General features: G+C 47.4%; 2 protein-coding genes across 5 annotated transcripts in view; one reads left to right on the top strand and one right to left on the bottom strand.

The window, feature by feature from the left end:
* The window catches only part of Pced1b (PC-esterase domain containing 1B), a 145,983-nt gene extending 142,864 nt beyond the window's left edge, over nt 1-3,119 (bottom strand). For all 3 annotated transcript variants that reach the window (XM_085678759.2, XM_087899212.1, XM_085678760.2), the window contains exon 1: nt 2,993-3,119. The gene's annotated coding sequence lies outside the window, so the exon portion shown is untranslated. The remainder of the gene's footprint in view (nt 1-2,992) is intronic.
* Nucleotides 3,058-6,243, top strand: Amigo2 (adhesion molecule with Ig like domain 2). Of its 2 annotated transcripts, none has more exons than XM_048444742.3 (2): nt 3,058-3,189; nt 3,560-6,243. In XM_048444742.3, the coding sequence occupies exon 2, from the start codon at nt 3,617-3,619 to the stop codon at nt 5,171-5,173; it is 1,557 nt and encodes a 518-aa protein (XP_048300699.3). In that variant the 5' UTR covers nt 3,058-3,189; nt 3,560-3,616; the 3' UTR covers nt 5,174-6,243. The 2 variants fall into 2 exon arrangements, with proteins under 2 accessions (XP_048300699.3, XP_048300700.3); XM_048444743.3 differs by having other exon boundaries at nt 3,085-3,221.
* The last annotated feature ends 13,884 nt before the right edge of the window (nt 6,244-20,127 follow it).

Raw genomic sequence — 20,127 nt, 5'->3', positions numbered from 1 at the left:
GTGGACGAGACCAGAGGAACACCCGTCTGTCCTATTTTAAGGCACTGAGACGGCACCCAGCCATCTGTCTTGGTACTCATTCCAAGCTGGAGAAAGAAACGTCTCTGTTCTGTTCAATTTAAACTCCTCAAGAGGAGCCTCAAGACCATCTGAACACATTCCATGTTCAAACAGTTTGGAGTGCCGCTATTTATCATCGGGTTATGGGACAGTGTCACGCTGCGGGGTTGAGGTGGACAGTGAGAGAGATGCTGTGTGCAAACACAGCTCCGTCGGGCACAGAAGAACAGATGTGTGCCTCCGCTGGGTGCATTTGGACTAGGTCAGTCACAAGGAACACAGGCACAGTGCAGAACAGTTCACGAAAGACAAGGGGGACACAGTTAAACAAGAAAGGAGAGCACTTCCAGGTGTTTCTCAGGCTCCTCTATGTTTCTCCCTCTGCTTCCAGACAAGCTTTATGAAGTGTAAAGGGTAAGAAGGAGGAGACAGACGATCACCATCTAGAACGGGCTCCAGATTTTACCTACGCCAACCAAGTGTCACACAGCGTGACCATGACAGAGGATACCGTGGCCTTCATAGAATGTTCCTTAGAGTGGAGAGGGGGTGCTATGGTTTGGATATGATTTGAGTCTGTATTCCCCACCCCCCAATTCATGCAATAGAAGCCTGACCATGCTGGGACTTTTAGGGGGTGGGGCCTAATGCCAAGTCATTAATTCACAGAGGCTCGTCCTTAGAAGGGACTGAAGCAGGTTTCAAAGGACCACAGATGCTAAAGGTGTTATAAAAAGACCAAACTTGGCTCCTGACCCTCTCTGGCATGCTGCTCCACTTCCTCTCTCACCTTGCTACCTTACTATCCACCACGCTGTGAGCGCCACGGGAGCCCACGCAGACACAGAACTGACCTAGGACATGAGCCTCTGTGACCGTGAGCTCAGTTACATTTCTCTGGAGAAGAAAAACCCTGTTTTTGGTATTCTGTTAGAGCAGCAGAAAATGGACGGATATGGTGGGGATTTATTAGAAGATAAAGATTAAAGAATGCCTGAAAAATAAAAATGTTACCTTCCACAAAATAAGGCCACACCTTTCGCCATCGTTCAAGTCAGCTTTCTTGTCTCCATGCTAGTAAATACGCCCCTTTCACAATTCTCTTGCTTCTGACATACGTGGGTGGCTCAAAGATCAGGTTGCAAACAGCCTTGCCTAGGAGTCTGGGTACAACTACTTTACGCTGTGGGGTGTTCGCATGATACTTCTGCCAGTTGCCTCTAACTACAACGTAACTTCAGCTATTTTTTAAAAGCACCCAGTTTAGCTCATTCTGTGCTAAGCACAGGCTATTTCCTTCCAATAAGATGTTAGCAAAATACTGCAAAACCCGGTCACTTATTGGCAGTCCTTTGATGACCTGATTCCACTTATAGGTTACATTCAACTTTGTGACCATGAAGGCTTCAAACCCAAGTTTCTTTGAGAAGCCAGGGGGTGAAGCCTAACAGAAAAGTTTAACCTATTTCTCTGGGGGCGTGAAGAATGCACTGTTGGAGCGCACTAGGCTGGGCGCCTAGGGTAAAGTTGATCTTCAGTGAAAGAGAAAACAGCATGAACCAAGTTGCTCTCGCTTGGACACACTTGGATACACGGTGCGGTTCCAGAAACAGTGCATACACAGGTTAACACAACACACTTGTACGGGTCCACCAGATCCATGCCAAAAACTCACTCGGGGAGTTTCCACTAAATTTAAGGTTGCCTGGGGTGGGGTGTGGGGATGGTGAGGTAATCATTTAGTTTTAAGGAATATTAGCAGTCATATGCTCTGCCCCCACTGCCTCCTTAATTTTGTCGGCCTTTCATTGCTTCCCTATACTACTGTAGTTGGCATGTTTTGTAGGGACAGTAATTTATTTATTTTAAGCCGTGTACAGCGGCCAAATGGATCATTTGGCTCAGTCAAATCCCGTCGTTTAAGCCTTAAACAAAAATGGATTTTTAATCGAAAAGCTCACCAGCCTCAAGCTCTACCTCCTTTTCACAAGGCCTTGTCCAGTTTACGCCTTCCCAGCATGCTAGCTCTGTCTACTGGAGCCTGGTGGCTGCAGGGCCTCTAGGGCACAAGTCCTTCTGCGTAGTCACCCCGACCGGATTAATCCTAGTCCCCGCAGCTGCCAGCAGGACTCTGGATTTTTGTTTGTTTATTTTTTTTTAAAGGCTAATGCCCTTATCTTTGCACTCCAGCCGGAAGGTCTCTTGAGCCTTCTTTCCTGCCCCCTTGCTTCTAGAATTGGGCCCGGTGCCTCGGGCTGCCTTCTCCGAGTTAGGAAAGGGCTTGAACTTTCCCTGGGAACCGAGGGGCGTCCCCGCGGCGCCTTGGCATCCCCCCCCCCTCCGCCCCTCCCCGCAAAACCACGGTGGCGCCGGAGGGAACGCGCTGCGGCCCTCGCTCCTGTCCTCCTCCTCCAAACCCGGGCGGGAACCCCAGCAAGCACCCGGTGCACAGCGCCCGCCAGGCCCCTTGCTCGCCCCAGCCCCTAAACCAGGATCTGAGGTCGGGGTGGGGTGCCACCTGCGGGCCGCCACGCGCGGGCTCCGGTGCGCGGCTCCCCGACAGACTGGGCGGCTCCCTACCGGGCTGGGCGGCTCCCCCGCGGGTGCGGGGCGAGGGGCGCGGGGCCTGGGGGTGGCAGAGTCGCAGGCCGCGCTGCGGTCCCACCCGGCCGAGAGGCGGCGCGGAGCCCGCACGGGGCCGCCTCTGCGATTGGCTGCACACCCCCCTCTCCCGCTCCGCCCGCCGCGGCGCCCGAGGAGCGAGGACGCGGGGACCCGCCTCCCGCCCGCTCCCGACCTCGGGCGCGCGGGATAAAAGGCGGGCGGCGGGCGCGGGAGCCCGGGCCCTGCAGCCTGCGAGCGCCACCGGCGGGCCGGCTTCACCAGCCGCCCACCCCACCCCGCTCCCGGCGCTCTCGAGCCCGGGCGGTACCTGCAGCCGAGCGAGAGCAGGGGACACTGCTCCACCACCGCCGCCTCCAAAGTCGCCAAAGTTGAGAGGCTGCCGCCCACCGGGAGCAGGAGGGAAGGTGCGAGCGCGCGGGGCTCGAAGCGACCCGGCGACGCGCGGAGCTGCCGAGCGCACGACCGTCGGCGGCCTCTCCCGAGCCGCGGCGGCTTCCCAGCGCTGTGAGTGGTCGGCTAGACCGACGGCTGGCTAAGTATTTCCGTTCAATTGTTTATGGGATGCGATTGTGTGTTTTTGTGTCGGTGGAGGGAGTTAAGGCAGAATGTGTCCTTTTTAAAAACTGAGTTTCTGATAGTGAGACGGTTGCATTGAGAGAAGGTACCTGGAAAAGCCTACAGAGTTGGAGGAACCAAGGGGGGAAAAATGCATTTAACAGGCTTTTTTCTTTCTTTCTTTTTTCTTTTGGCTCCCTTGTTGGAAATGAAAGTCATTTCCAAAGTTAATTGAAGCGGAAGTAAATGCGGAATAACTGAGGGGTTAACTAGTGGTAGTTAACTTGTACTTTCCTCCCTTTTAAAATATTGTTGCCAGATTGGTGGGAGGCTGAACTGGTGAGAAGCGACTGGAAGAGACTGAGAGGCGACCATAATGTCGTTAAGGTTCCACACACTGCCCACCCTGCCTGGAGCTGTCAAACCGGGTTGCAGAGAGCTGCTGTGTTTGTTGGTGATCACCGTGATGGTGAACCCCGGCGCCTCAGGAATGTGTCCCACGGCTTGCATCTGCGCCACTGACATTGTCAGCTGCACCAACAAGAACCTGTCTAAGGTACCTGGGAACCTTTTCAGACTGATGAAAAGACTGGATCTGAGCCATAACAGAATTGGACTTCTCGATGCCGACTGGATCCCTGTGTCGTTTGTCAAGCTGAGTACTCTAATTATTCGTCACAACAACATCACCAGCATCTCCACGGGCAGTTTCTCCACGACTCCAAATTTAAAGTGTCTTGACTTATCATCCAATCGGCTGAAGTCGGTGAAAAGTGCCGTGTTCCAGGAGCTGAAGGTCCTGGAGGTGCTCCTCCTCTACAACAATCGCATTTCCTCCCTGGACCCGGCAGCATTCGGAGGGCTCTCCCACTTGCAGAAACTCTACTTGAGTGGGAACCTCCTCACGCAGTTTCCTATGGATTTGTATGTTGGGAGGTTCAGGCTGCCCGATCTGACATTTTTAGATGTTTCTTATAATCGAATCCCTTCCATACCAATGCACCATCTAAATTTAGTGCCGGGAAAGCAGCTGAGAGGCATCTACCTTCATGGAAATCCGTTTGTCTGTGACTGTTCCCTGTACTCATTGCTGATCTTTTGGTACCGTAGACACTTTAGCTCCGTGATGGATTTTAAGAATGACTACACCTGTCACCTGTGGTCTGACTCCAGGCACTCCCGTCAGCTGTCCCTACTCCAGGATAGCTTCCTGAACTGTTCGGAGAGTGTCATCAATAGCTCCTTCCACGCGCTTGGCTTTATCCACGAGGCACAGGTCGGGGAAAGGCTGGTTGTTCACTGTGACAGCAAGACTGGCAATGGAAATACTGATTTCATCTGGGTTGGTCCGGATAACAGGCTGCTGGAGCCGGATAAAGACATGGGAAACTTTCGTGTATTTTACAACGGCAGTCTGGTTATAGAGAGCCCTGGTTTGGAGGATGCCGGAGTTTATTCTTGTATTGCAATGAATAGGCAACGCCTGTTAAATGAAACTGTGGATATCATGATAAATGTGAGCAATTTCACCATAAACAGATCCCATGCTCATGAGGCATTTAACACGGCTTTTACCACGCTCGCCGCCTGCGTGGCCAGCATAGTCCTGGTCTTACTTTATCTGTACCTGACACCGTGCCCATGCAAATGTAAGTCCAAGAGACAGAAAGATGTGCTGAACCAAAGCAGTGCCCATTCCTCCGTTCTCAGTCCTGGCCCCTCTGGTGATGCCTCCACTGATGAACGGAAGGCAGGTAAAAGAGTGGTATTTTTGGAGCCCCTGAAGGATACTGCAACCGGGCAGAATGGGAAAGTGAGGCTTTTCCCCAGTGAGACTATAGCCGAGGGCATCTTAAAGTCCACGAGGGTGAAATCTGACTCAGACTCAGTCACTTCTGTGTTCTCCGACACACCCTTTGTGGCATCCACTTAATTGTGTGCCTGCTTCTGTCTGGGTGTCGTGATTTAATCTCTTCCTATTTAACGTCGTGTGGTCCACAAAATCAGTAGCAGGGCAGAAATTGTTTTTTTGTCTTTTGAGATAAAACCAAATGGTGTCTTAAGATGGTTGCTAGGAAGTAAAGTAAAGCACACTGGTTGCTCACTGTGCTGGGGAAACGGGAGGTTGATTTTGAGAGTTTAAGTTCTGGAAAATAGCATCTTAGCCTTCAGCATCTTTGATGATCTTAAAGCAGAAGGCAGTATGACTGGCCGTGATCCTTTTATCAGGCTTTCTTAAAGGGAAAAAGAAGCTATATATTTGCATTCTTTAAAAATAGAACCTGTTAACCTACAAGAAACAAAGTTGAGCTTTTTCTCTCTTTTTTTAGAAGAACATCAGTGACTTCTTTTCATCTTTAAAAGATGTAGAAGGAGGAGTCGGGTATTTATAAAGCATAAAGTTAGTGGAGGTTTTTCAGCCAAAAACCATCATTTCAGACCAGAATGGACAAACTCTAATAACACGCACGGGGTTATGCCACAGCCTGTGGAGTTTGGGGTAAGCAGTGGAAACGGGGTGCTTGTTGAGCTGTCTCCCTTCTCTCTACTCTTTAAGCTGTACCCCGCTACAAGAGCTCTCACTGAGAAATTAAAGGTGTCATTATTTGTTGCCAAGAATATGTGTCACTACCAAAACGTCTGAGCAACTCTTAAACCTTCGCTGTAACAGACTTGTTTGTCCATCTGCTTGTGTATCTGTAAACTCTTAAGTTACATGGACTTAACTCTTGTGTATCTGTAACTCTTAAGTTACTCAGTGGCCCCAAACGTGCTGGGCTTGGGACATTTAAATCAGTGTAAATACATGCGCTCTGTGACGTGGTGTTTCAGTTGCCTATTTACAAATGCAATCTGCGATGTTTTATGTGACTAGACTGTACTGTTTGTGTGAAGCACCGTCACACGGTGCACACGTTACGGCAAGGGTCTCTTCAAAAGTCTTGTGATTACCATAGGGACTTTATTTTTATAGACGGATAAAACAGCTTTAACATGTCCTAATCTGATTTTTCTCTCTGTGTCACAGTTTGCTCTGATATCATGTATTCCAGCCAGGTTTGGAAGACTCTTAAGTTCTAGTTTTAGGACAAGTGAGTACCTGGGAGAACTGAGTATTCCCACATCTGCCAAGACATGATCACCTGCCTCTCTGGCACTGGAACGGAGGGTTCGGACCAATTGATGCGTCAGCTTCCTTCCCATATTAAAATCTGGTTTCCTGGCATTGCTAGCTGTCGGCCCAAGAGTCACCCTGGCTAAACCTGTACCCTACGCCGAGGGAATACAGGGTTAGGGTGGACATCACTGACAGGTCAGGATGGGCGAGCAGAACCCTAGAGCTCACAAGGGTCTGAGTGAAGGAGGCTCAGAGAGACTCATGGGTTGTGTATGACCAGTGGCTGAGGGACAGGAACAGACAAAAACCCAGACTCAGCATGCTCACTGGAGAGATAAGGGGTCCAAAAGAATTGTTACCTTAAACACTCGTGGGTATGGAGAAAGAATAAAATCAGAAGCGGGATGAAAGGCAGAGGAGAAGCCGATACACGTCTTCCTAGGGAACGCTGGGCTGGGCGTGGTCATTGTGAGATGGTCTAGAGACAGAGATAATAAAGGAAGGTTGACTGGTGGTGGCTCACGGGGAACGCGGTTCATGGTGGTGGACTCGGGACAGCTCTCTCAGTGCTGTCTGGCATTCTCTGTAGCAGAGAGTTAAGGAGCAAGTGGTCAGGGGGCCCCTAGGGAAATAATGTGGAATGGGGGCTCAGTACTGTGAACATCATCACAGAGGGTTAAAAATGACCGTCCTGCTTCTCAGATCCCTCATCCAGTAGATAGGATCCGTCAGAGCCTTGTTACCAGCAAGCATTTTATTGTGGTTGCAGCTGTTTTAAGTATTGAAAGATGTGTGGAGCTGGTGTAACCACGAGGGCCACCTTCTCTTCTTCCTTCATATTTAGATCACAGCAACACTAAGGGCACGAAGGTGCTACCTCTTAGGTATGATGGGGCTGGCATCACTCTGGCAACAAAACTGAAGAGAGTCCCTAAATTGTGTCTCGTCTGGATGAGACCCGTAAGGGCTTCTTCCAGCTGCTGATTCTAAGAAATAAGTGTTGGGCTTGGCAGGGAAATGGGGCAGTGCTGGGAGCCGGTGATGGCATTCAGTCACGGCTTCTTCTAATGCCCAGAGGCCAGATTAGGGGTAGGATTCACTTAAATAGAAACCAAGGTACTGTTAGTCGGAGTAAAACAACAATCCCAAGTTTTCAAAACTCGCGTTTTCAAGGAAACGAGAAGATAAAGAAGGTAAATCCTGTGGGATTCTAAGTGCCAAGGCTTATCAGTTCTTAAGTAGGCACTTGATCTTGTGTGTTTTAAATATAGGAACAAAATGTAATGTGCGTTTTATAAATTTGCCTCACTCAAAACTTTTTACAATTTTCCTTCTAAGTAATAACCTGGACTTATGTAACTGAGTTCCTTTCTTAAGTGGGGAGAGAGTACACAGTGGGGAGAGGTGGAGGCTCATGGAGAGTCAAGTACCTGTCTCAGGTGGGACATTTTCTTTCTCAAAGGCTTATTATTTCATCATATGTACATGCATGTGTGTGCGTGTGTGTGTGTGCATGCGTGTATGTGCATGTATGGATGTGTGTGTGTATGTGTGCATATGTGTGTGCGCACGTGCGTGCATGTGTGTGTGTGCACAAGTGCAGGTTCCTGTGCAGGCCAGAGGTGCCTGATCCCCTGGAGTTGGAGTGACAGGAGTTAAGTTGCCTGACTCAGGAACTGGACATTAAACTCTGATCCTCTAAAACGCTTTTAACCCCTGAGCCATCTCTTGCCCTGATGGAGATTCCAGATTCACTCTTTATATACAGATTCACTCTTTATATATATATATATGTGTGTGTGTGTGTGTGTGTGTGTGTGTGTGTGTGTGTGTGTGTAAAATAGTTATAATTTTTAGTTAAGAATTTTAGAGGCATGGAGGTAGGGGTTCGGTGGATAAAACCAAACCTGATGACCTGAGTTGGGGATCCCCAGAACCCAGGTCAAACACTACCCAGTAGCTCAGCATCAGTAACCCCAGAACACCTTAGAAAGATGAGGGAGAGACAGGAGGACTTCCTGAAGCCAGGGGCAGCGAGCCTGGCTTACACAGCGGTGAAGAGACTCTCTCAAACAAGGGGCAGGGCAGGCGAGGGCCAGCATGGGAGGTTGTCCTGTGACATCCGCGCACCCACTGTGGCATCTGTGCACCTGTCAGCCCACACACCACACACAAACACAAGTATCCACACAGGCACCCACAAACACAAGTACACAAGCACACACAGAAGTGCACATGAGGACACACAAGCACACATACAAAGCACATACACAAACACCACAAGTGCCCACACAAGTACACACATACAGGCACATACACATGCATAAGCATACACACAGCACACACAAAATACTTTAACAGCACTTTCAAGACTAACTTCCTGGAAGGATGCCCTAAAGCGACTTTAGGATGTAGGCTCGGCCTCTGTCTTACTCCTCACTGCTGCCCTAGACACAGTTCAATATTTATTTTTAGTTTTGCTTGATTAAGCATAGAAAAATGAATTTTATTTTTCCAAATAAATGTTTCCCTCCAAACATTGATTAGAAAAGGGAGTAGACGAAATGTTTGAGAGTAGAACATGAGAGACCAGGCAGGCATTCGCAGTCCAAGACCTGAGAACACGCATGTTTGGGGAATCCCGCTAAATACTGTTGAACAGGGTCCAGCCACAGCCACTGCTGATTCCAGTGAACCTTCTGGTGCCGTCTGACGCTCTTAAAGGCCCAGCAGTAAGTCCAAACCAGACTTCTCCACAGACTCTTAGGAAAAAGTCAGACAAAGATTGACTTCCCACTCCTAACCAGAGAGTCTAATTCAGGAAGTTTGGGATGGAGCCTACCAATCATATTTAAAATTTTTTCTTACCGTATGATTCTATTCTACCTGTTTTGTTGAAACACATGATAAATGGAACCATGGCAGATTTCATGTGTTGGGGCCCTGCCAAAATGCGGTATTACTTGTAGTGAATTTATTAATGATAAAAAATTTAGTCCCTAAAAATAGATTATTCTTTTTTTTTTTAAACCAAGATTTTGGACTGCTGACTCTAAATGGACCCCTAAGTAGAACACTGGCTGGAACTTAACGGCTTATGTTTTTCTAAATTATGAAATCTAAAATTACTTTGACATGACAACATCCCTGATTCTTTCATTTTTAAAACTATTTTTAGTCTGAAAGTGGCTCCAACAGATCAGGATTTTAACAGCGAGCACCGAAGCTTTCAAATTTGATTAGCTCATGGCACCGTTAGCTTACATCCCAAGGGTTTTGAGTGCGGGTTCCATCTACAGAGAACCGAAATGTCATTGTTTTCCAACATACTAGACTATTCTTTTTGGAAATCTACTAGAACTTTTCCTGGTTCCCTCCTTCCTCCCCTTCCCAAGGGCAGCTCCAGGCCTGTGTTCCTTATTTCTCCTCCTGGTAGTCTATGTGCAGAGGTAGTTACTGGTCTGCCATATACGTTAATCAGTTGCGTTTTTTTTTCTTTAAATCCCAATAATCATGACAACTTTAAGTACTCAGACAGGTGTTTCCTGGAGTGTCTCTGTGAGGCATGGGTGACAGAGAAGCTTTCTCTGGGTCCTAGTCTGCTGTCTGTTGCTTTAATAACAAGGTGCCCAATGCACCTTGGGGAGGGAAGGGTTAATTTGCCTTACACGTCCTGATAGGCTCCATCACTGATGGAAGTCAGTCCATCACTAATGTAGAGGAATGCTTCTTACTGACTTGCTCTCCCCGGCTTGCTCAGCCCACTTTCTTATATATTCCAAGATACTTGTGTAGGAGTATCCTTGCCCACAATGGCCTGGGTCCTCCCCCATCCATCATCAATCAGAAAATGCCTCACAGACATGCCCACAGGCCAGTCTGATGGAAGCAATTCCTCCTTTGAGATTCCCTCTTCTCAGGGATGTCAAATTGATTTTTTTTAAAAAAAAAAGCTAGCCAGGATGCCTCTTGAATTATTTAAAATATTGCCTAGGGGCCATTGAGACTTGCAGATGGATTACAAGGAAGGCAGGCCTTATATAAGGACAAAGGTAAACAAAATGGTCAAATAGACACTGGAAATGCAAAGTTGGCATTTATACTGGACTCATGTATTAAGCACCTACTGAGTACCAAGCTCACAATGAGAAGTAGTATTTATTAAGCACCTGCTGAGTACCAAGCTCACAATGAGTAGCATTGAGTTGCTGTTATTCCTCATCACAGCAAGCTTAGAAGATGGGAAGTCTAGCAAATGGAGAAAGAAGCTCAAAACAGAAAAAGTAATTTTCTCAGGTGACCCGGTTAATAACTTGTATTAAATCATGTAGTCACACACACATACACACATACACACACACCACACACCTCTTACATAGATGGCTTACTGGTAAAATTGCTTTGTAAGGCGTGAGTTGTCAGTAAACTTTCAGTTAGTAAGGACTACGAGGAAGAGGACGGTGTCTCGGGCAGAAGAGTCCCTGCTGCCCAAGCATGAGGGCCTGAGTCGTGACCCCCAGCACTCACCCCTAACCCAGTGCTTCAGATAGGAGAGGTGGGGTGGCGTAAACATGTGGATACCTGGAGCTTCCTGGACAACCAGTCTAGTCAGTTGGTGAGTCCCTGCTTAGTGAGAGCCAATTTCAGGCAAAAGTTGAAGAGCTAGTGAGGAAGACCAAGTATCGACCTCTAGCTTCCACATACATGTGCACAAACACATGTATACATGTGCATACAAACACACAAAGGATGCGAAGTAGTTAATTCTCAGGGAACGTGTATAGAGAAGGTAAATAGGAGAGCGTACGTTATAATAAACGTGGACGTGCTGTTGAAAGAATGCGGTACCCGTAGCAAAAATGGGACTCCATCCGGGAAGGTGGAGCTTAGGTAGCTGTTTTAGTAACTTTCCTATTGCCCAGACAAAAGCCATTCATTTGGGGGCCCTCAGTTTCAGAGACTGTGACCTTCATGGTGGGGAGCACGGCAACAGGCAGGCATTGTCCTGAGCCTTACATCTGACCTACAGGCTCCAGGCTGAGAGAGAGAGCTAAGTGGGAATGGCTTGGGCTTCTGAAACCCCCAAACCACACCCAGTGACACACCTCCTCCAACAAAGCCACACGTCCTAATCCTTCCCAGACACTTGGACCAACTGGAGACCAAGCATTCAAAGGTATGAGCCTATGGGGACCATTCTCTTTTAAACCACCATGGTAGCCCAGGCTTCCCCAGTTTACTGGCTCATCTGTCTGTCCCTACTTCTCCATGTAATCACTTAACATGCAAAATCTTTATCACTATGAACTATATATCAACAGATTTAAATGAATAAGTGACTAATTTCAGTATTCTTACATTTTAAAATGACTCGTGATTTCGAGAGTAGAAGTTTTATTTGAGGGTGAGCAGAAATTTTGTTTTAAATTTCCAGGAAAATAGTATGGGCAATTAAGACCTTTTTGAGGGTTTTCCCAAACTAATTTTAAAACAAGGCTTCTCAAGATAATTTAAAAATTATTTAACAAGATACTGCTGCCAGCTTACTTTATTAAAATTTTCTACTGAGTAATATTCTAGCCACGCACCAAATATATCTTCAGAAAAATTTGTAGTGTCCCTAGAATCTTCGTATCATAGAATGACACAGGGTCACCGCATTGGTAACCATCAGCCAAGGTTACTGAACATTGCCAGTGCTGTGGGACCATAAGGGATGGTACAGTAACTATAATGTCCTCCTCATACACATTTTGGTATAGAGAGGATGTCATAGTTTCATTTCTGGTACTGTGGTAAAACACTTGATTAAAACCAACTTGGGGAGGAACTTATTTGGCTTACAGATCTCAAGCCACAGCCCCTTGAGGGAAGCCAGGGCAGGATCTGAGGTGATCTATGCCTCCTTACTAGTTTGTTCCTTAAGGCTCACTCAGTGTTCTTCTTCCACCTCCCAGGACAGAAGGTGCTCCCCCTATAGGCCATCGAATGGAGGCAATTTTTTTTTCTCAACTGAGATTCCCTCTTCCCAGATATGTCTATGTTTCTGTCAAGTTCTTAAAACCCAATCAGCCCCGAGGGTAATCAGATAAACCTAAAGCAATTGAACAGTGATCAAGATTTTCCTATTAGTGGCTCTAACGGCCAATAAGAGGTAAAAGTGCGAGATGATTGGCAGATACCTCGCTTGAGCCACCTGGGCTAATGTAATGAGGACTTGAACACTAGTTAAATAGCCCCTAGATCAGTGGTTCTCAACCGGTGGGCTGAGACCCCTTTGGGATCTCATCAGATATTTATAGTACGATTCGTAACAGTAGCAAAATGACAGTTATGAAGTAGCAACAAAGTAATTTTATGGCTGGGGATCCTCACACTATTAGGAACTGTATTAAAGGGTGGCAGCCTTAGGAAGGTTGAGAACCCCTGCTCTAGATGCCATGATGCCAGGAGTGCCGCCTTCACCAGGATCCTCACTAGCTGATGCCTTACAGAGGAAGGACAAGCTCCTTAATCTGCCCTGAAATGAACGTCAGAGATTCCGTTTCGAGTGTATATACCCTATGGCATATTACCATTCTTGATCCAGCCTAGAGGGGAGGCCATGCCAACCCCATGTCCGTACTCACAGCCCCAAGTCTCACCTCCACCACAGTAGAATGAAGGTCTCGGCCATGTGTCATGTCATAAGAGAACAGTAACAATTGTTTCCTGTGTGTAGATTCCATGTTGAAGGCTTTGCACATTCTGTCTCTTGCCTGTGAAGCTATTGTTTTGAATGTTACCTTTTACAGAGGGAAAGCTTGGAAGTGCCACGGTGGTCAGTCGCTCCACCAATATCAGGATCTGGACCCAGAACTGCGTTAGATACTGGAGTATGTTAGGCTGCAGGATCTTTCATCTCCACAAGGGGGCTCTGCTCTTGTGCCTTCCCTTCATTGGTCAGGCTCTCTTCCCAGCCTTGCACAATCTCCCCCTGCCCACAGCTCCAGCTGAGCTTGTCTCCCTTCAGTACGGTCCTTTATTCTCCTCTGTGTCCCCATCTTCCCGACTCCGAACCTCACTCTGTACACAACAGCATCTCTATCTCTTTAGCACAAGCTTAGCATGTAGTAGGCATTTGCATTTCGATTCCACTCACCACTCATCAGTAAACATTACTGAATACCTCATAGATGCCTCTCCTTGGCCTCAACCTGAAGATCAGCAACAATCAAAGCACTCCCAGGTTTTGAAGAAATGCAGAATTTTACTGGGAAGTAAATATCTCAATGCTGAAACGCTCTGACAGGGATCAAAGAGATCCTGGAAGAAATAGTTCCTGGGTGGCCCTGCTTAGAGAGGGCCTGTGTCTTTTCCACATCACGTTCCGTGGACATCCAGCCCACTAAAAAGACTAGAACTATGGATCTGACTTATAATGAGCCCCATCAGTGGGGCGGGGGGTCACTAGACACTTTGGGTGGGCTGCAGTGTAGACCCCCCCACTTCACAGTCCTCTGTCCTTCTGCTCTGGAGATGCAGCCCCACCGAATGCCACATAACTCTCCAAGGAAGCCTGCTAACATGGCTCACGTTAGATAGATCTGTATGTTTTGCTAGACTAAAAGGAGCTAGAAATATTAGCTTCTCATGTGTAACTGTGTGGGCTTAACTGGATCGTGATGAAATAATCCTACTTAATTCGGTTATCAGTCCATAGTCCAAGAACGTCTCAGCGCCAGCCAGTGTTTACTCAAGCCTCATTGTAATTAAATTTACATTGCTAGCCCACATATTGACTTGACTAAGCCAATTTTATAGGAGTGGATGGCTTGGGTGGAAAGAGATGGAAAAAATAAGAATTTTACGGGTAAAGTCATGTCAGACTGACCCGGAGAACTCCTCCCAGCGGTTCAGGCTGCATGGTGAGCATGTGTGTGCTCTACCCCAACCCTGCCAACTCAACCTCTCCAAACATTCGTGCTCGAACCAGACGTCCTCAAAGTCTCATCTTACCGACCTGCTGCACACCAAAAAGAATCGGTTTTCATCTTCATTCCTTTTCTCCAGAGAACGTATCTTGTCCAGGATGGAAAAAAATGCAATGAAATATCAATGCTGAGAGGGTTTAAAAGCAGTTGATTGTTTTTTATTTGTTCTCAAATTTTTAATATTCATACTTAATTGCAACCTTAGGGAAGCCTTTGGTTTTCGATCTGACCTATTTCAAATCAGTGGAGAAAATAATGAACATTTCCCCTTAGTAACCATTTATAATAACTTTGATTTTTTTTCCCCCAAATCCAGAGGAAACACACTGCTTGATTCTGGGCCAAGTTTGTCAGGAGCCATTTGTGCTGGAAACCTCGGTCATCTTAGGGTCCAGTTGGGGAAGCATACCACTGATTGTTATAAGGACCATGGTTGCCTATGGTACCCAGTGATTGGAAGGACAAAGTGTTGCCAGGGTTTTTTGTTTCATTTTGGGTTTTTTCCTTATATAAATGGTCAGCAATATAAGCAGCTTAAGAATTTGGCAGGGATTCTGAAAATGAAATCATGCATAGCCCCATACAGGGTCTCAGATTTTCGTAACGAACCAAGTCAGGCTTTCAGGCTTGGCTTTACAGGATTTCTCTACGGCTCGTGTGGTGGCTAAGTCTCTGCTATTTGTCACTCAGCTGTTCAGTACCGCACCCCGGGGGAGGTAGGAGTGTCGCTCTCAGGATAAGGCATCCTGCACTTCTCCTGAGTTTAGAGATGATGGGAGGATTCCTGTGCGGCAGTGGAACCTCTTCTGCAGGGCGTGATTGAGCGCCGTGGGCAGAGGTTTCCCAAGGTTTCCCGCTTGGCATCTTCCCCAGCTCCTCCTCCCCATCCCAGGAGAATTGAGTGAGCACTTGCTGTGTGTGGCGGGGGGGGGGGGAGTGGGGGAGGGCAGCATTGCCATGCTGTTGGGGGGGGCATTCCCATGCAAGGGTTATGTTGATCTGGAAGTGTCATCTTGGTTCCTCCCTTGGCCTTTCTCATCTCAGTCAAATGGGAACTCCATCCATTCGATTACTCAGGCCCCAAATGATTAAAGGTGTGTACCACCACACCCAACCAAAAAAAAAGGGGGAGGGGAGAATTGTCTATATTCTATCAATTATGTTTTAAATAAATGCTGGTTGGCCAGTAGCCAGGCAGGAAGTATAGGCAGGTCAACCAGAAAGGAAGTAGAGGCGGGCCAATGAGAACCGGAGTATTCTGGGAAGAAGGAAGTTCTTTCTGCAGTCCTGTCCAGACACCGAAGAAGCAGGATGTGACCTGCCCCACTGAAAAAGGGACTGAGCCATGTGGCTAACATATACTAGAATAATGGGCTAATGCAAGTTATAAGAGCTAATACAAAGCCTGAGCTAATGGGCCAATCATTTTATAACTTCTGGTGACCTCTGTGTGATTTTCTTTGGGGCTTACCAGCTGCGGGAACCGGGCAGGACAGAAACCCTAACAAGCAGGCCCTCGTGTTATACCAAGCCATCTTGGACTAGTCCCTAGCCCTTTTGTCCTTTTCCTGACCTTTGGGGACATTCCCTAGGCTCTACCTGCAAGTTATACTTGGTATCTGACCACTTTTTGCTACCTCTACCTCATCCTTCATTTAGGCATCAATTCCCTGACCTCCCCCATTGCTTCTATCTTTGCCCTTCTCGGGTCAGTCCTCGATGCTAGGTACCACAAGGCTCATCTGAAGTATGAGGCAGCTCATCTCATCCTCGGCTTAGATCTCTGTGACTCAATGTCTCTTCTTCTCTGGCTTTGCACTGGCAACACATCCTAAGATTCCAGAAGCATTCCTGGGGCTGGGGTCCACACTAGAGACTCACGTGGCTGAAAACCCTGCAGTGAACTGTAAAGTACAGCCAAGCTCAAGTCCTTGCCAAGACCTCTGGCCCTCACTCCCCTTCATACCCCCGGTCGGCTCCCTGAGAACCAGACTCACGCTGCAGCATCCACTGGCTTCCGTGTCCTCTTTGGGTGCCCTCGGGGGGCAAGGGGGCTTCTGGCCAGACCAGGCTCACGATGGCCCCTGCATGTTGTCTTCCCCCATCACACCCATCACAGCCCACACACACACGCCACACAGTCTATTTACTGTAGAAGTTCTACAATGGGGGGTTGGAGAGATGGCTCAGAGGTTAAGAGCACTGACTGCTCTTCCAGAGGTCCTGAGTTCAATTCCCAGCAACCACATGGTGGCTCACAGCCATCTATAAGGAGATCTGGTGCCCTCTTCTGGCATGCAAGCATACATGAAAGGAATGTTGTATACATAATAAATAAATAAATCTTAAAAAAAAAAGAAGTTCTACAATGGTGAGTGTGTTGATCTGTTTGTTTATCACTGTATTTCCTACACTGAGAACAGAGTCTGGCCCAGCAAATATATAAATATGTATTAGTAAACGAGCGAATGCGTGAACATCCCGAAGGCTGTCCACCAATGTGAACTCTGAGGGCTGGCCATGCCACATAGACACACACTGTTTATACCCAGTTGACTTCCATTTGAGTCATTCTCTCCCATAGTTTGTGACATTTTTTTTCCTACCCTGCAAAAGAGCACACGATGCGTTTTGCCATATTCATGGATGAATAAGCTGTCTAAATACATCTAAGTACCCATTTAGCATATCCCACTTGTTTAAGGAGCCCCATTTGGTGTTGATGAGACAATGTCATGCCGAGCACCGGAGAAGCAGGAAGCTGGCTCCGGCTCCAGTTGGCATCTGCTAACAGAATAATGCCAATTAGCATGTGTCAGGGGCCTGAAAGGAATCAGACTGGGCTTAAGAGGTATCAGGCAGTAGGCCTGACACACATTTAATAAGCTGTCTCCTACCTTTCCCGTAGGTTTTTTTCCCACATCTTGTCCTGTCAGGAGGAATGCTGACTGCTCCCGTACACCAACTGGTGTGTTTACTTAGTCATGGAAGGCCAGCTGTCAGAGGTGACCTCTGCGGGGGCTGTATGGCCTGACAGGCCAGTTAACTGTTCTTCTGCCAATATGTGGAAACTTCCAGCAACTTCCATGGCAACACATTTTCTGAATTAGTTCCTGGTATGAGGAGAAACTTGCATTATCGCAGGAAAAAAAAAATGAGTCAAAGAAGGGACTGTGTGGGGTGTGGTGTGTAGCTTAGGCTGAACCCTCAGAATACCTGCCCGCTCCAGAGGGGAGCCCGGAGGGAATGAAGGTGTCCTAGTGGACGACCAGTGGAACTGTGAGGTACAGCGCCTGGACCTGCAAGGAAAGCTGCGGGGGCAGACTGGGCGGGAAGAAGTGACTTAACCCTGTTGTTTGTCAGAACACACACAGTGTCCTCCAGAGCCCTTGTTGCTCCTCTCCCAGTCTCTCTGCCCCTTTGCCATGTGTGCCAAAGCCACACGGACAGGGGTGGCAATAGCAGCTTGACAAGGGTCAGTCTTCTTAGAGAATTAGATGTGCGTTTGTTTTCATATTTGTGCCCTTGTCATTGGCCCAATTTCTGGATCCTAATTAAACCAAAGGAGACACCCTACAAACCAAAAGAACCATTTCCCACATGTCAGCCATCATGTCTGTGAGCTAACGGTTGTAATTCTCACAACCACCCTAAGTCTAAATCAGTTAAACACCTGACATGATAGGGGCACTAATCAGAGATACAGAGAACTGTGCCCTGGGTCACACCCCTGAGAAATGGCAGGCGATGCTTCATGGAATTCCGACAACACATCAAAGTAAACACTGTGGTCCCATTTACATCCTGAGGATCGAAAGACATTAATGCCTCAAAGCCTGTGGCTGTTAAGTAGGAAGATAAGATCAGAACCCAAATTCGTTTGGCTTCAAAGTCTAGGCTGTGTGTGCTCTTTAAGATATACTCTTTTTGATTTATTATTAATAGTCTGCATTTGGAATTAACACAAATCTTTTTGGCCGTGGGCATCCTGAGATTACCCACTGGGGTTGAAGATCCTATAACTTTTAGCGTTATTTAACAAACTAAGATCGGATCTCTGTGATTTTGAGGTCAGCCTGGTCTTTGAAGTGAGTTCCAGGACGGCCAGGGCTGGGCTGTAACAGAGAAATCAGAGGTGGAGTGTGTGTCTGGTGTGTGCATGGTCTTGTGTTTCCTGACTTCCTGAGAGAGGCGAGTAAATGTCTGTTCACCCCAGACAGAACCCTGATGGTGGACCCAGTAAGCGATGTCACCCAAGCAGAGCTTAGAGAACCAATGAGCTGGCCAGGATTATGTATAGGACTATGGGTGTGGCACAAATTCTAATTGGTATTAGTAATAAAAACCCAGAGTCAGATATAGGGGTTAAAGCTGAGAGATCAGAGAAGCAGAGCAGCCAGCCACTAGAGAGTTCTTACCTTTACCAATGCTCAGACCTAAGGGGCGATCCTGTCTCTACAAATCCTCAGACTGACTGATCTCTCTACGAATCCTCAAGACTGCATGCTCAGACTGCATCTGAGCTCCTGTCTCCTCCTGCCTTATATTCTTCTCTCTGCCCAGCCATATCACTTCTTTCTCCACCTCCCTAATGCTGGGATTAAAGGCATGGGATCCCAAGTGCTGGGACCATCTTTGTCTGAGCTCTGTTTCTCTTTTAGACAGATTCAATCTTGTGTAGCCCAGGGTGGCCTTGAACTCATAGAGATCCACCTGCCTCTGTCTCCCAAGTGCTGGGATTAAAGGTGTATGCCACCACTGCCTGGCCTCCGTGGCTAACTCGTGGGTTAGTTCTGCACTCTGATCTTCAGGCAAGCTTTATTTGTTAGATCATAAGCAAAACACCAGTGCACATGGGTGCAAGGTTACTTACAGGACAGTGGGTGCCTCAAAGGCAGTTGGTGGGGAAAAGCTCACTCTGGCATGGGTAATGACTCAGGAAAGTTTCATCTCTGGAGCTCCCTTCCCAACATGTCCATTGGAGAGTCTCCTCTCTTCTCAGCAATTTCTTACTGTTTTTCAAACATTAGAGAGGGGCCTCAAAAATCCATTATTTTTAGTTTATTTTTTCTTTAATAATTTTATACATACATATGTTATATTCCCAGCACCCCTCCCCAGCAATTCTAATTTTCCCAGCAAGATCCCAATCCACTTTAATGTCTTTTTGTTTTTGCTTTGTGACCTTGTCGGTTTGAATAAGGTGGCCCTAGTGGATCTTGGGAGTGGAGCGCTTCACTGGACCTCATCAGGGGCTGCAACACTGAAGACAGTGGCTCCTCCCTTCCAGAAGTCTTTGAGTGCCAGTAGCTCCTTAGGTCAGGGCTGACCCTCATGAGCACCTACCTCATCTAGGACTGAATGTTTACAGGTTCAGACTAATACAGACTCGATGGTAGGTTACTGCAGCTCCTGTGAGTTCATGTGTGCCGTGACCATGTTATGCCCAGTTTTCCATGGCCCTAGACTCACCATCCAGCTCTTACATTCTACTTGTCCCCTTTCCTGCAGTGTTCCTCGAGCCTTAAATGCTCCACTTAAAATTGAACACTCAGTTGGGTGGTGGTGGCACATGCCTTTAGTTCCAGCACCCAGGAGGCAGAGGCAGATGGATCTCTGTGAGTTTGAGGCCAGCCTGTCTACAGAGCAAGTTCCAGGACAAGCTCCAAAGCTACACAGAGAAACTCTATCTCTAAAAACAAATAAACAAAAAAGGAACACTCAACACTCACTTGTTCTCAGCATCTTAATGAGCTGCAAATGCCTGCATTAACACTGTTGTTTGTTGCAAAGACA

Source organism: Myodes glareolus, chromosome 19 (assembly GCF_982192425.1).
Source record: "Myodes glareolus chromosome 19, mMyoGla1.1, whole genome shotgun sequence".
In the NCBI taxonomy this organism is placed as follows: domain Eukaryota; kingdom Metazoa; phylum Chordata; class Mammalia; order Rodentia; family Cricetidae; genus Myodes; species Myodes glareolus.
The sequence above is the reverse complement of the archived record's forward strand: the minus strand, read 5'-3'. Positions and strand labels throughout refer to the sequence as shown.